The 15,784-nt window shown below is 42.7% G+C and overlaps 1 protein-coding gene across 1 annotated transcript in view; it reads left to right on the forward strand.

Annotated features, from left to right (window-relative positions):
* The window catches only part of LOC147113508 (methylated-DNA--protein-cysteine methyltransferase-like), a 442,117-nt gene that overhangs the window by 268,612 nt on the left and 157,721 nt on the right, over positions 1-15,784 (forward strand). Inside the window, exon 4 of the mRNA XM_085994688.1 lies at positions 7,520-7,680. Coding sequence (XP_085850814.1) covers positions 7,520-7,680 — 161 coding nt within the window. The remainder of the gene's footprint in view (positions 1-7,519; positions 7,681-15,784) is intronic.

A 15,784-nucleotide genomic window follows, 5' to 3' on the forward strand; every position in this document is an offset into this window, starting at 1 on the left:
ACCACTATCTTCTCAGGGAAACTAGGAATGGGCAATAAAAGCAGCCTTGACAGAGTTGTCCATACCTCAAATAATAAAAAATGCAGACATGAATTTGTGTTTCATATATATGGGGGCATTGAATATAACAATAAGTAATGTTGTGCAAGAGATTGGTTAGGCCATAGTTAGAATTTTAGGCAGTTCTGTGCACCCCATGCTGTGGCAAGAGTATAGTTGAAGATCCATTAAAATGATTACAGGAATGCAAGATTATAATTATGAAGAAAGTCTCTAAAATTGCATTATTTTCACTGGAACAAAGAAAGTTAAGAGGAGATCTAATAGAGGTTTTCCAAATTATAAAAGGTTGTGAGAGCTTAATAGTGAAAGATTGTTTCCAGTGGCTGGCGAATCAGTAACAAGAAGGCATACGCTTTGGATTATCACTGAAAGAACAAAATGGGAAATTAGACATAGAGAAGGATCTCTTGGGGCTCCACTGAACTAATTGGTACCATTAGGTCTGCTGTCCCACCAATCAGTGCCCATTCAGAGACATTGCCTGGGACTAATTGCATGGTATCTCTGCACTCTCACCATGATGCTGTCTCTCAGGATCACAACATATATGCAACCTCCTTCCAGCCAACCCAGGTTCCTGTACATATGGCAGAAAGGAGGCAGAGTTAGACTAGCCATGCAGCAACACAAGAGGTACAGCAAGTCTGTCTGAAGACTGAGACAAGGACCACTTCAGTCTCCAGGCTTATCAAGACTCAAGATAACCAGCTACCTCAAACACACCTGCCACTCAGGTAGCATCAAGGTGGCTAGATTTGAGCTAATTATTTGCATGTGTGCAAATAATATTGGCACAAGTGGAAGCATAGTGATGAGAAGCCCTCGGCAAATTCACACACTGTGTGGGAAATAAAACTTGGTTGCAATGACGTTGTGTATGCAAACATTGTCCTTGGCAAGTATGGGAGGTGACTTTGACGAGGGAGCTTGTAAAAGTTGATGCACACAGCACAAGGTATGAAGATGATGGAATTTTTGTGGGGAAGATGTTGACAGGACTGTTTCTGTAGTGGCCAGATGCCATGGTCAAGAAATAGCCTCCCATATCAGATTGGTCCAAATGTACCTTGTAGCTGTCAATGGATTGCCCTCTGCTGCTACTCCGCTGGCTGATCTGCCTACTCATCTTGGGTGCCTTCCTGCTCTGGAACCTCCATGAGAAGGCTTCTTTGTGAGGCAGAGCTGTACAGCATGCAGCACACCACCACTATCCTTGAAAGCCTTGCCAAACTATGTAGCAGAGCCCCCAAGTTGTTCCAGACAACTTTGCTTCATCTCTTCCTCCAAAAAATATGATGCAGTGGTATTTCCAATGGGAAACCCATTGTGGCTTCTTTAGAATGGAATCCCACTAGAGTTTCCGGGGTCAGGCCATTTTCATACATCAGGCAGATGCCCTCACTAGTATCAGCCTTTGCAATGCTGGTGGGACTGGCTAGCTAATTTCCTATAATGACTAGTTTGTTCCAGGACATGATCATCGACCTGGAACACACTCATAGACACTCCCTTAGGCCACTCCACTCAACTGGATAGTGGTATTTTGCTAATGTCCAATTTGTTTGGGACAATGGGAGAAGTGGAAATATCAGCAGATGATGGTATCCCGACAACCCTGCCTCCTTATTCATATGCCAAGCTTCCAAAAGGTGAAGAAAACTACTTCCTGTCTCAACCCAGACAATATTCCCACAGCCTGTTCTCAGGGTGGAGACACGGTTCTATTGGGTCCTGACCCATTTCATGCCTCTCCTCGTCTATCAGCATTATTACAGGTCGCTGCAAGTCCCAAGGAGCAGGCTCGAAGGGCCGAATGGCCTACTCCTGCTCCTATCTTCTATGTTTCTATAATGCCCATCCTTCCCACAACTCTATTTGAATTTCTCCAATCAGTCAAATGATCAGCCATGATCACATTGAATGGCGGAGCAGGCTCGAAGGGCTGAATGGCCTACTCCTGCTCCTATCTTCTATGTAACTCATGACAAATGAAATTATAAGTAGGTCACATTGTAGTTGAGTCATCTTGGAATATTTTCAAAATAGTACAATGGCCTTTCATATATTCTGCTCATGTGAAAATGATCCAAAACTGGAATATCCACAACTTTGATGGTAGACTGCTGGGGGTGGGGGGGATGGTCTTGAATAACAAGCCCGAAGTATCCTTGAATACTTAGTCAATATTATTCAGTGGTTCACAGATGGCTTTCATGTCACACATGTTCAGCTGCCCCTTCACTCAATGCAGCAAACTAGAAGCAGAGTTAGACTGTCAACTACACTCTATGTGTACTTAGGCGAAACAAAACTCTGTGTTTGGAATTGGCATGCCAGTTGAATGTTTGCAAAGAGCTGACTGTCCTATCAACTCTTTACTACATTAAAACTTAAAGGTGGTCCAGTTGAATAAGACAGCTTTGCATTGGTTGCACTTATTCTGCAGCTCTCCAAATTCCAAGCAGTGGGAGACAGTTCCTCAAACTGGTCTCACATCGTATGCCAAGATTTGGATTGCCAACGCAAAGTCATCTTTTCCAATTGGACCACCTTTACATTTTAAACGTTAGCAACCTCAAACTAGAACCACACAGCAGTTCATGTTTCAATGGAATGCAAGAAACACATTGCTTCAAAGCAGGAACTACAGTACAACTAGTTTATTATATATTTGTTGAAAGAGCTTACATTACATTTTTAGGTTCTGTTCAAATTCACTGCAACCTTCTGATCTAAAATCTTTGCCTGTTTGCTTTCTGTCCCTGCAGAGCTCTTGATTAACAATTATCACAATTGAATTAAGAATAGCCTTGTGTTATGCTCCCACACACATTGGATAGATGGAAAATATTAATAACAGGCCAGAGGTCCAATGGACTAAAACAAGTCAAATTTATTTACAAAATCAGGTAAAGTTATAAAATAGAGCAAATTTGACTAACATTGGAGTACAGAACAACTGTGATTAATAGCATACATTTCATCGGATGTCTTACTATTCCTTCTCCAGCAGTTCGAATGGACTCTTGGAATATAAAACTTAACAGGCCAGACGTCTTGTGCCTCAGGTAGGAAATAGGAATAAGCCAAACACTCTCGATGCACTTTATCCTAAACATATTTCAGAACGCAGCAAGAACTAAACAGCACCACACGAACCCCATCTTTTATGGCAAGAATTTCCTTGGGACTTGCAGCGACCTGTAATAATGCTGATAGACGAGGAGAGGCATGAAATGGGTCAGGACCCAATAGAACCGTGTCTCCGCCCTGAGAGCAGGCTGTGGGAATATTGTCTGGGTTGAGACAGGAAGTAGTTTTCTTCACCTTTTGGAAGCTTGGCATATGAATAAGGAGGCAGGGTTGTCGGGATACCATCATCTGCTGATATTTCCACATCTGATATTTCCACTTCTCCCATCAGAGTTATGCCATCAGCTCATCGTGGAATAATTTCTATATCCATTTATCCATTGCTGTGCACATATCCTGCATCTCCTGTCCATACTTACGCATTTGTATGTGTGGTCCCTTTTAAAAGGCTTTCTAATTATGGCTCCCTCACAAATAGGGATTCATTATAACATTCCTGCTTGAAAAGCACCTTCCCCCCCTCTCTGTTTATACAAGCCTTTGTAGAGTTCCCAAAGGAAGTGTCATGGCGGGAGGAGAATTCTACTCCATACACATGCATACGGCCTTTTCCAGAATGTGTAATTTCTAACCACAGCAGACAAGCAGCATTCAACATGATCATACTGATAGGCATGTTACTGATTGTAAATGATTATGGAATGCTTGTAGTCGCTCTGCAATGACTATCACATAAAATACACATTGTGTGGTTAAAATTACCAACTAGTTAGGGGCATCGAACATTTGTAATCTTACTGGCCAATGTAAATCCAGGGCATGCATTTGTCAAACATTGTCCGAAATGTAGTATTTGGCACTTCATTGCACTATATGAAAGTATGACACCTTTACAAAGCTGACAATAGAATGAACGTCCTGGTGGACTGAACACATTAAAAAGGAATTTAATTTGCTAATTCAGTCTGCTAGTTTTGTTAATATTGTTTTTCCAAGAACAGAAGTATGCACAGTATATGTTTGTATTGAGCCGTCTTGCTGCAATTTGTTTGCTACACGCTTAACTGTAAGTTTTCTTGTCACAGTGACTTAAGGCATAAGGACAGAAATGAATGATTCCTGCCAGTCAATGAACTTTAACTGGAACTGCACTTGAATGGTAATAATCTGCTCCTATAATTGCTGTGGAAAAGAAAAATCCTCCAGAGATTTTACATCTAATCATTTATTTATAAATCTGTAGATAGCAGGCTGCAGAATGCGCAACAGGGGTCAACTTTGTGCTTAAAACCATTGTCTGGTGTTTACATTTCACAGCATTTTTTACAGTAGTTGCAACCTACATGATCAGCCGAGCACTTTAATTCACTGGGTTCTGTTCTGCACATCATTGCTTTGGACAGACTACTTCATTAAGGATGCTTCAACAGAGGCCATTCCCCTCAGCATTAGCTGAAATATGCATGTTTTTCCATCTCATTAATTCAGTCTACATACAATTAATTTCTGCCTATTAATAAACCCCTAGGTGTTAGTGACAGCTATCTAACCTAACTATACCAAGTGAGGCCTGAGTTACATATGCTTGAATTTCAAGTTCCAAATGGGTGCTGAATACAAAACTGCTCCCAATAGATTTCAGATGCTTCATGATGTTACAATCAAAAGACAGCAGTATTTAGTCTTATCATTGAAACTATTTAGCTGTGTTGGAAAAAATAGTGGTTTTAAATCGTTTACTTTACAAACAAAAACAGATGTTAGTAATCATGACTAGATTTTGTTTTTAATCTATATGGGTAAATGTAAATGTGCCTGTGCCAGAGAATACATTTTAATACCATGGCTTCAAAAAGAAAGCATGATCTCAAATATTTTTGTACAATTATATTGGCTGTTTATTTAATAGTTCTTTAAGTATTATACATTGACATCTGGTCAGTATGCTTATGTCAATATACTTAACTTACCAAAATGTCTTTTTCCTTGTTAAATGAACCTTCTAACATACTCCAGCTGTGATACCAAGTAATGGCAATGACAAGACACCACAAGGAAGTTGTACATTTTTTAACTGCTACATAATCAGCTTCTTTCAGCAAGTCACAGCATTGGCGACTATTAGTGTTATATGCAGATAACATGGAATATCAGTCATGGTTGGTAACAGATAAATTTGTATTATTTATCAAACAGTATAAACCAGTTTACAAAAAAGGGAGCACTTAAAGTGTTGAGTTTATTTATTAATGATGTAAGGCACAAGTTAATGGAATTGCAATACAATTCACCTATGCCTAGTGTGCAGTCAGTATACCAATAATAAACATATTTAGAGGAAGGTTGCTTGAGAAAAACTTATGCTTGTACAATCACTGGAACTTCTAAGAGATTTTGAACTCAGGATCAAAACACTGCTGCACTGTTTACTGGGCTACTGATGGGAAACTGAGTAACATAGGTGCAGTAGATTAATTGACTGCCCTATAATATACTCCGAGCACATGATTAAAGGTTTGTTGATTTCTATTCCTCATGTATCTGATACCAAATGTTGGTTTAGCACTGGTATAAAAGAAATACAAAAAAATAGTTCTTGTAATTTTTCTTAACTGAATTTGTTTTAACTGTAGATCTTTGTAGTTGACATAATAATTCATATAAAGCGTTAATGAAGAGAGCAGTTGCACAATAGCATGATTAACAGTTCTAATGCGATAACGCGATCTGCTATATTGAAAGTGCTTATGTTCATATTTGTGATGCGTAGCAGAGAATTAAGAGTTTGAATAAACTATTGATTTATGACCAAGTCGAAGTTCTGATTCACCAAAATGTATCAATGTGGGAAAAAAAGTTGTTTTTATTAACATGAGGGACTATGATGGAGAAGAAACCAGGTAACACTCCAACAATAGGCTTTTTATTGCCGTGTGCTGCCTGAGATTTATTAAGTTAATCAATGACATGACACAGCTTGATACAAAGCCCTGTTTACATGGAGCTTTTTAATTCTAATTTGATCTAAATCAGCCCTTAATTCCAATTTAAATGTACTATGTAAATGGTGCTTAATTCTGATTAAATCCGAGTTAAAAACATACTATTTCCTGAGGTGGGTTTAATGTAATTCTATCTAAATTCATTTTGTTGTTCACCCATGCAGATGGGTGTAAGTGAAGTGAACTCAGAATCTCCATGGTGCCCCACAGTGTCTTGTGATGTGACATAAAGACCAAGCACTGTGTTGTGTATCACTTCATACACTGTGTCCATTTAATACAAATTGAAAACTTCTTTGTGCAAATGATAGTTAAGCTGCCATGTAAATCGAACAAATAATAAAAGTGGTGCACATTAATTCCAAGCACACTGATACAAATTAGCTCGACCTCTGCCTTTAAGTAGGGCTTATCATAAGCACATAGGGGTTGATATCAACTTAAACATTCCGCAGCTGTTATCATAAGCAACAATTTTTTTATCTCAATATTTCTATCCATATTTCACCAGCAATTAGTGCGGTAATGCCTTCAATAGGAAGTCACTGTGCTCCTTGATTCTAACACAGGTTTTGGTGTCACTTAATCACAGGAAACACATTTTCTATGATCTAATTATTTCATAATAAATATTCTGAAATTGTCAATATATTATAAACTTCAGGAAGAACACATTTAATTGGTAAGTATCGTCAGACTGAATAAAATACATTTTCTGGTATTTATAGCGATGTATTTCTTCATTGCAGTTGACTATTTTTACCAGAATTGTGAATTTGGTGCAGAATGATGATGGTAGAAGAAAATCGCCAACAGATATACAATATTTAGGACTACATTCAAAAGTGTTCACAACATGTTAAAATTATTCATTCTAGACTTTGTTCTGAGGCCATGCCTGGAAGTAGATGTATGTGGATGATTTATTATGGTTCCAAGGAGCTATGTCTATAAATAATTATCTTTTACTGAACAAGTAACTTGACATGTTGAATGCAACCAGTGTTGCCGCGGTATAGAAAATAAAACTTTCATATTAATCAGCAGTCAAGTATTGTAAGTTGGTCTTCATAAATTATGAATTGTGTTCAAATCTCTCCGGGTTCATTGATAGAAAAAAATTAAGAGAAAATATAAGGCAGCAAGCATTTGAATAAATTTTCACTAGAATGCTCGGTATGTTGTAATTGTTTTTTTAATCATTAGGGAACTGTATTATTCATCTGCAATTTGGAAGACTGCTCTTCAGATTTGGTTGTCAAATTGAAAAGTTGCAAAAGATTGTTTCCATGCAGTCGAAACCATTTTGAAGTTCACAAATGCCAAACTTGCTGAACAAATGTTATCACTTAATTCTGCAGGACAAGAGTGGCCTCATTTACTTGTGAGGTATGTGAAAGCCAAGAGGAAATGACAGAACCAGTGAAATACTGTATGACCTGGCTTCAGGCCTATTTCTCTGAACCTTGGACAACGGACGAACTTCCTCGCCCTGCCTTTCACCATCCCGTTTTTCAACAAGGTTTGTTGCAGGCTAGTTGTGTTTGTGTAACAATATTTTGACTTTGTATGATTTTTGACTTGCATTACATTCCTGCTTTATTGACAAGAGTATAATGGAGCATTTTATCCCTGTGTGAATTTGAGACACGGCACATAACGTTGGGTATTTAGGAATGATAAGGTTCTTTAACTGTTCCAAGTGGTTCTGTTAGTTTTGGCACACAGTTGCATATTTTTTGGCATGAGAGCTGAAAATGATGCAGTTCCAATCCTGACATATGCACACTGAAAGGTCTGAATGTAAGCACATCTGAATAGCTGCAAAGTTTTCAATGAGCTTATTGTTGACCTGTATTGTCCTTTTGCCAATATCTGAGTGTTCCTTAAAGGAGAAGTATATTCTGCTGAATTGTCACGTAATCCTAATGTTGCAAAAGAAACACTTTGTTAGAGTTTTATTAGTCACCCCTTGTTACCCAGTTTTATGTTTTACAATTGCTCATTAGAGGCAGTCTGGGAACAGATACTTTTGATCAGTATTCCCTTTTCATATGGTATCATAAAGCTGTGCTCCAGTGACTTTGTGTATGCATAGTGCTGTTCACAACCTACTGATCCCATTCATCGTCACTGAAGTGGAAGTGACTTCATTCTGCCCATAAGGGGGAGAGAGAGATTACCCAAGGCGCATTATCCTTCCACATTCTTCTCGACCTCTCTGTTGGCTTTATCGTGGTCGACCACAGCATCCTGCTACAATGTCTCTTGTCTGTTGTCCAGCTCAGTGGGACTGCCCTCGCTTGGTTTCACTCTTGCCTATCCGATCATAGCCAAAGAAACTCCAGCAATGGCTTATCAACCCCTCCCCCCCCCCCCCCCCCACTCGCCCTGCACCGTTACATCCGGAGTTCCCCTTCCCCTATCCTTGACCCCCTCTTCGTCATTTACATGCTGTCCCTTAGTGACATTATCTGCAGGCATGTCAGCTTCCATATGTGCGCTGATGGCACCCAACTCCACCTCTCCACCAACTCTGTCCACCCTTTCACTATCTCTGTGTTATCAGACTGCTTGACCCCCATCCAGTCTTAGATGAGCCACAACATCTTTCAGCTAAACATTGGGAAGACCAAAGTCATCACCTTTGGCCCCCACCACAAATTCCATACTCTTGCCACCAATTCCATCCCCTTCTCCAGCCACACTCTCAAGTTGAACTGGACTGTTCACAGCCTAAGCGTACTATTTGCCTCTGACCTGAGCTGCACTTTGGACCCCATATCTTCTCTATTAAAAAGACCACCTACTTCCACCTCCATAACATTGCCCATCTCTGCCATTCTGTTGCTGAAACCCTCATCCATGCCTTCGTTATGCCTAGTCTCAACTATTCGAATGCTCTCCTGGTCACCCTCCCATCCCCCACCCTCTGTAAACTTCAGCTCATCTAAAACGCTGCATCTAAAAGTTCCACTCACCCATCACACCGGTTCTCACAGACCTACATTGGCTTCCAGTCTCCCAAACCCTCAAATTAAAAATTTGCATCCATGACTTTAAACCCCTCACTCCTCCCTATGGCCGCGAAATTCGATCTTGTAGCCTTAAGGCTGGTTTTCTTGAAAAAATGGTGGCTGTCTTGCTTCTGCCCACTTTTGGCACAGGACACGGCGGCCCCCATTTTGGAGAGGTCGGCAGCGGTGCCATTGCCTGCGCTCGCCTCTCCAATGTAAATGTGCAGATCATCACGTTAATCGGCGTGCAACACCTGAATTGATGCACAACTGCAATTTTGGACGTCGCCGCACTCCATTCCACCCTCTGTTAACCACGCATGGAAGAACGTGCATGCAGCAGATACTTTCAGATGTACACACACATCTTTCAGGTAAGTTTTGATTTCAGCTTTTGGAGTGGTTTCTTAATATTTTATTGGATTGTGCCTTGGTGCAATACATTTAAAAAGTTGTTAAAGTGTGCAGAGCAGAAGGCTGCTGACTTTCAATGGGGGACACTGCAGATGGCCTTGCAGAATGACCTCGAGGAGTTGGTGGCTGGGAGTGTGATATTGAGCGACGGTGTATCGTCGTCGTCGTCTTCTTCTTCACCACTCTCCTCTCCCTCTTCTTGGTGAACTACTGGCTGGGTAGGGTGGATTTCTTGGCTGTCTGAAATGAGGAAGGCCCAAGGGTAGTGAATGTATCTTCAAAAGCCATCTCCTACCAACTGCAGCACTGGTGGTGAGGGGCTGGCGGGAAAGCAAGTACAGCTTGTACATCAGAAGATAATGTGGGATGAGGGGGAAGTGGGATGTGAGAAGGAGACTAACATACTATAGCATCTTATATTCTTTCAGCCCCGCCACTGGCCAAGGGCTCAGCTATGCCCCTGCCAAGAATGGCCAGCACTGTCTCCTCCAAGGGGGTGAGGTAAAGCTAGGAATGTGAGGTGTGCCTTTTTTTTGGTGGAGATTTTTAGTAGGTGAGTGATGGGAGGGGTGGGGTGGGGTGGGACTTGTGCATTGAGCAGTGTGTGAGGCTAGTGGTGCCGTTGGTAGGAGATGGCTTTTGAAGATGCATTCACTGACCTTGACCACTGGTTTGAGGTCATGAAGCTTCTTTGGACACTGGAGCCTCAGTGAAGTCGTCCCACATCCTTCTTTCTAGAGGGCCTCCTGGTCCCCTGTTGGTTGAGGACCTCTCTTCCAATGTTGACTCCTTGCACAAGCTGGAATGCTGCATGTAAGACCCTGGGTGCCCATTCCTTGGCCTGTTGAGCTATTTGTGTTATTGCTGAAGCACTTTTACCATTGTTTACGCGCAGAAGGCAGTTCAGCTTTAAGAGCTGAAGACTGCCTATTTTTGAATGATTTTTAATTTGTTTTTTCAGAAGGCAGTTCACCTTGCTCTAAGAGAATGCTGCCTTGCTCCAGGGATGCTACAGCAATGCGACACTGGGCTTCCTGCTGAACGTACAGCCTGAAGCAGTGTGTTCGTCACTGCACTGTGCGCTAAAATCATTCAAATCAGCAGGCAGCGCCAAAATAACATGCTGCCTGCGCTTTATAAATGGGCCCGAGCAAATCTCGCCCCGCGGTTTTCGGGTCTTATTGATTTTCTAGGCCTATGTCTCTAACCCTTCCCAAACTCGCTGAGGGTGAAATTCAAAATTAAGGCATTCATTTGATACAGGAGTCAAAAGTACTGCAGCCTCTGACTGACTTGAGAAAAAAGCCAGAATTGTAGCTTTAAGGTGAACAGGAATTAAATTCTGACTTCACCCAGTATTTACTTAACAGCAATTAGACTTCATAGCCTTTAAGGGACACATTCATCATAGCAGCAGAATAATTATGGCCCTGAATTTGCGGTCAGAGGCTTCCCGTGGGGAAATGCCTCCAATCCGCAAATAAAATGTCCGTGTACCTGGTGGTCCAGGAGGTATGGAGACTCGCGGTCCTGGGCCTCGCCGGGTACCCGCGGGAAGAGGCCCATGTATCCCGGGGCGCAGGCAGTTCGCAAGCGCCCATGGGATCACCTGGTTCAGCCCAATCAATAAAAGGGGGGAATCCCCATTCATACTTACGGAGATTCTGTATGTGCGGAAAACCCCATAAGCATGAATGGGAATACCCCCAATAATACATCTACACATCAAATAAATAAATAAAAACCATTACATATTTAAAATGAATTAAAATGCCATTAATTAAATATTTAAAACAAAAATTTAATTTTTTGAAAAATAAATGTAAATGTTTTAAAGGGGCTAAAAATAAACTTACCTTATGGCACAGGTTTTTAAACGTATAAATTATTGGAAAAAAAATGTTTTTTTAAACTCTTACTTTTACCAGTTGTAAGAATTTCACAGGCATTCGCTGGGCAGAAGTTGGGCAAATAGCCCAAATCTCTGCCCGCGGATACACTTTTCCCGGGGATGCATTGGGTCTGTCAAGAAGATTCTGTGCTTCACGCGCGAAAACCCGGAACTTGCACGGCCCTTATGGGCGCGTACGCGCCCGTAGGGGCCGCAAATTATGGGCCATATTTTCCCTTACAATGGTATAATGTGATCCTTATAAAACAGTGTATATTCTTCCTCTCTGTGAGAAATTATATCGTAGGAATAATTTACTGTAGCATTGGTTCATGGTGAGTCAGATGTTACACTGTTGCAAGGGTATATGTGGCATGTAGGAGTGGTGGGCACGCTTCCAGTCAAAGAATTTTGAAAGAAGTTTGTAAAAGATTTCCCCAACACCAGCAAAATGTCTGTTAATTGTTTCCTGGAAAAAGGTTTTCCTTAATCATTGCAGGTACATAAATAAATAAATCTCTGCTTGTTAAATAGGGCAGCAGCTATCTATCTTTACTACCCATCTGTTTAGGGTATAGGTTTTTATAATTAGCACAAAGAAATATAAAACTTAAGTACAGTACCGAGGGAATGCTGCACTATCGGAGGTGCCACCTTTTGAGTGAGATGTTAAACCGAGGCCCTGTCTGCCCTCTCAGGTGGATATAAAAGATTCTATGGTACTCTATGAAGAAAAGTAGGAGAATCCTCCTGATGTCCTGGCCAACATTCATCCCTCAACAGGTTTGTGGGACCTTGGTGTGTCTGCAAATTGGCTGCTGCATTTGCCTGCATTACAACTGTGACTACACTTAAAAAACACTTCATTGGCTGTGAAGCACTTTGGGACCTACTGAGGTTGTGAAAGGAGCTATATAAATGCAAATTCTTTCTGCTTTAAGAAAAGATATCAACCTTTCTTTAATAAATAGATGTGCAACAATAATTACCATTACCAAAATATTCTACTTAAATGCACATATTTAAGTCCAGATTATTATTCAAAACAACACTGTAAATTTGAATAATGACGCAGTCCTTTTGAGAACTTGCTGGCTGTTCATCTGAACAGTGATTGTTTTTGATTCTTAGTATAAATTAAATAAAGCAATGGTGACTGCTGTGACCATTTAGAATATGTTACAAAATATAAAGCCTGCTCTTCAGTTGTATCTGGGTTGGCTGTCCTACTATACTTGACAACTATATTTGCAGGAGATCAGCTAAGTTACATTATAAAAAGTTGAAAAGTTCATAATATTACCTTGTTTTTGAGATTTTACATGAAATCTGTGCACTCAAATTATCTTAATTGCTTCTAATTATGGCAGTGATTTTCCACCCATACAGAGAAGTGCAGCAAGGAAAAAAGGCTTACAAATAGCCAGTCCTGGTCAACTTTACTGTCAATCATTAAGTTTCTTGAACAGAAAATGTTGGAAATACTCAGCAGGTCAGGCAGCAGCTGTGGGGAGAGAAACCGAGTTAACGTTTCAGGTCGCTGACAGTCTGTGTCATTTCAAAAATGTGTGTTTGTTTTTCACATCTGCCTCCAGAGACTTTTGAAGGGCCGAATGGCCTACTCTCGCTCCTATTTCTTATGTTCTAAGAACCATCCTGTAGAAACGTTAATGGGAATACCAGGCTCCCAACAATCTGACAGCCAAGACGTGCCCAACTCCTGCTCCCGAGGTCAGTCTTCCAGCGCATTCCTTGGAAAAGTTACTGCTCCACTCTTCAAGGTCGCCTTTAACCTCGTATCCTATGCCACCCATTCTGATATGTTTCAAACAGTGCATCCCATGCCCCACTCCCACTGCCTGGCTTTCCCATGCCTCAAAAATCTCTCCTCAACTAACCTGAATTCCTTTTTCTTTTCCTTAGCAGTCCCCTATCTCCGCTGTCTAGCTTTCCTGTGCTTCAATTGTTACCCTGCTGTTGACTTGAATTCCTCTTCATTGGCACTCCTGCCTTCCCCATGCCTCATCACCCCTGTGCTCGTGGTTAAGCAACGCCTTGATTTTAAAATTCTCATCCTTGTTTTCAAATCCCTCCAAGGCCTCGCCCCTCCCTATCTCTGTAATCTCCTCCAGCCCCACAACCCTCCGAGATATCTGCGCTCCTCTAATTCTGCCCTCTTGAGCATCCCCGATTTTAATCACTCAACCTTTGGTGGCCGTGCCTTCAGCTGCCAAGGCCCTAAGTTTGAATTCCATCCCTAAACCTCTCCGCCTCTCTACCTCTCTTTCCTCCTTTAAGACACTCCTTAAAACCTACCTCTTTGACCAAGCTTTTGGTCACCTGCCATAATTTCTTCTTATGTGGCTCGGTGTCAAATTTTGTTTAATAACGTTCCTGTGAAGCGCCTTGGGATGTTTTACTACGTTAAAGGCGTTATATAAATTTAAGTTGTTGTCCTTCTCCCTCCTGCTGACACACGGGTCGATTTTCCCGCAGGTGCGGGGAATTGTCGGGTTCCCCGAATGTCGGGGTTCCCACACGAATCTAAATGGGTCTGCTACATCGATGCGATTTTCCCTCAATTAGCCAATTCATTTCCAGCATGTGGGAACCCTTGCTAATTGACTATTTCCAGTCAGAAAGCCCCACAGTATGATGACATCATTCATGGTGCTTTCAAGGTCCACAGCAAGCACTGCATCCTCTGAAGGCTTCCAAACGAACCATACAGGATGGCAGAGGAGCCTGCAGCAGCTGTGGCCAGTGCCAGACCCCGAGCTGCCTCCAAATTCGACGAGGCTTCACTGCAGGCATTATTGTATGGGGTTAGGGCCCACAGGGAGGTCCTCTTCCCTAGGTCAGGGAGGAAGAGGCCTCCCACTGAGACCAAGGCTGCATGGATGCAGGTGTCAGCAGATGTCAACTTGCTGGGAGTCACCAGAAGAACCTTGGCATTACATGTCTAACTCCTTCCTTTACTCCCCTACAGTACCATCCGGAGCCCCCGACCCCACTGTGGAGGAGGAAGAGGCTGTGCAGCCAGACTCCTCAGAGGAAGCTCCAACCTCTGAGGGCGCAGCGTCAGCAGAAGTAAGCGCACCCAGCACCAGTGCAGACACTCACACCTCGGGGGGACCTTCGGGACATCGAGTAGTGTTGTCACCTGGTGTTTCACAGCTCACAAGTGAGCATCGGCAGATTGTGGAGACAGGGACAGCAGTGGAGAGTCCTCGTCGGAGGGCGCAGGACTCTGCCAGCTCAGCTCAGCTGCATGTCGACCCTCTGCCTCTGGGTCCATCCGCAAGAGAAGAGGTGATGGATCTCCATGCACAGATGCAGGAGTCTCTGGCAGGTTTTGTCTCAGGGTCGCTGCGAGTGTGGAGCGAATGGAGGAGTCCGTATCGACCATGAGCAGAGCCTTTGTGGAGTCATTGGCACATGAACGCATCACCATGGAAAGGTTGGCACCCTCCATGGAGGAGATAAATCACCAGGGTATGGAAAACATGGTTAGTGTTCATAATAGAATGACATCTCTTGAGGAGCGATGGGCATCCATTGAACAGAGAAACCAAACCTTCATGGAAGTCCTTCTGAGTAGGACTGCCAGTGCAGATACGGGTCCCCATGGCCCCCTGATGCGCAGCAGGGTGCTCTCAAACCACATCCAAGCACTGGCCCCTTCTGGCCTGTGCAGCTTCAGGTGAGTGAGCAGCAGCCTGGTGCTCCTGCTGATGATGCTGCTGTTCCTGGTTCTGCTGCTGACGCCTCTGCTGCTGGAGATCCTCTAATGGCATGAAGGGAAGGGAAAAAGGCCTCCCATACTTCTGGCAGATGCCTCCGTTGAGGAAGCGCTGAGTGAGGGTGCCGAGAGGTGCTTCCCAGGAGCTCACATTGGAGAAGTGTGTGAGGCTCCAACCTTCCACAGCTGTGCCTAAGCCTGGAACAAGTTGCCCCAAGCCTGAAACAACAAGGTCCTGCAACCAACAAATGTTGTCTGATTAAACCTCTTCTTTCCTGATTGACCTGCAGCTGATAGTAAGCAAGCCGATATTGTTCATGCCAGGTTTCATCAGCGGGGTTCCCACCAGGCGTGTTTAACGTGGGGAAAGGCTGAAAATAGCAAGGGCCCCTTAAAATGGCATTATAGATGCCAATTATTGGTGATTAGGCTGCCTAAAGACCAGTCCCGCCTGCTGCGGGTGGGACTGATTCGGGTCGGATTGAAACGGCGGGGTGAAAGTCGGACGGGGCGGGGAATCAGGCGGGGGGGGGTCGTGACCCCCTATTTTTGCGACCCCCAC

Source organism: Somniosus microcephalus, chromosome 8 (assembly GCF_052327205.1).
Source record: "Somniosus microcephalus isolate GS21.2 chromosome 8, FLI_Smic_1.0, whole genome shotgun sequence".
Lineage (NCBI taxonomy): Eukaryota > Metazoa > Chordata > Chondrichthyes > Squaliformes > Somniosidae > Somniosus > Somniosus microcephalus.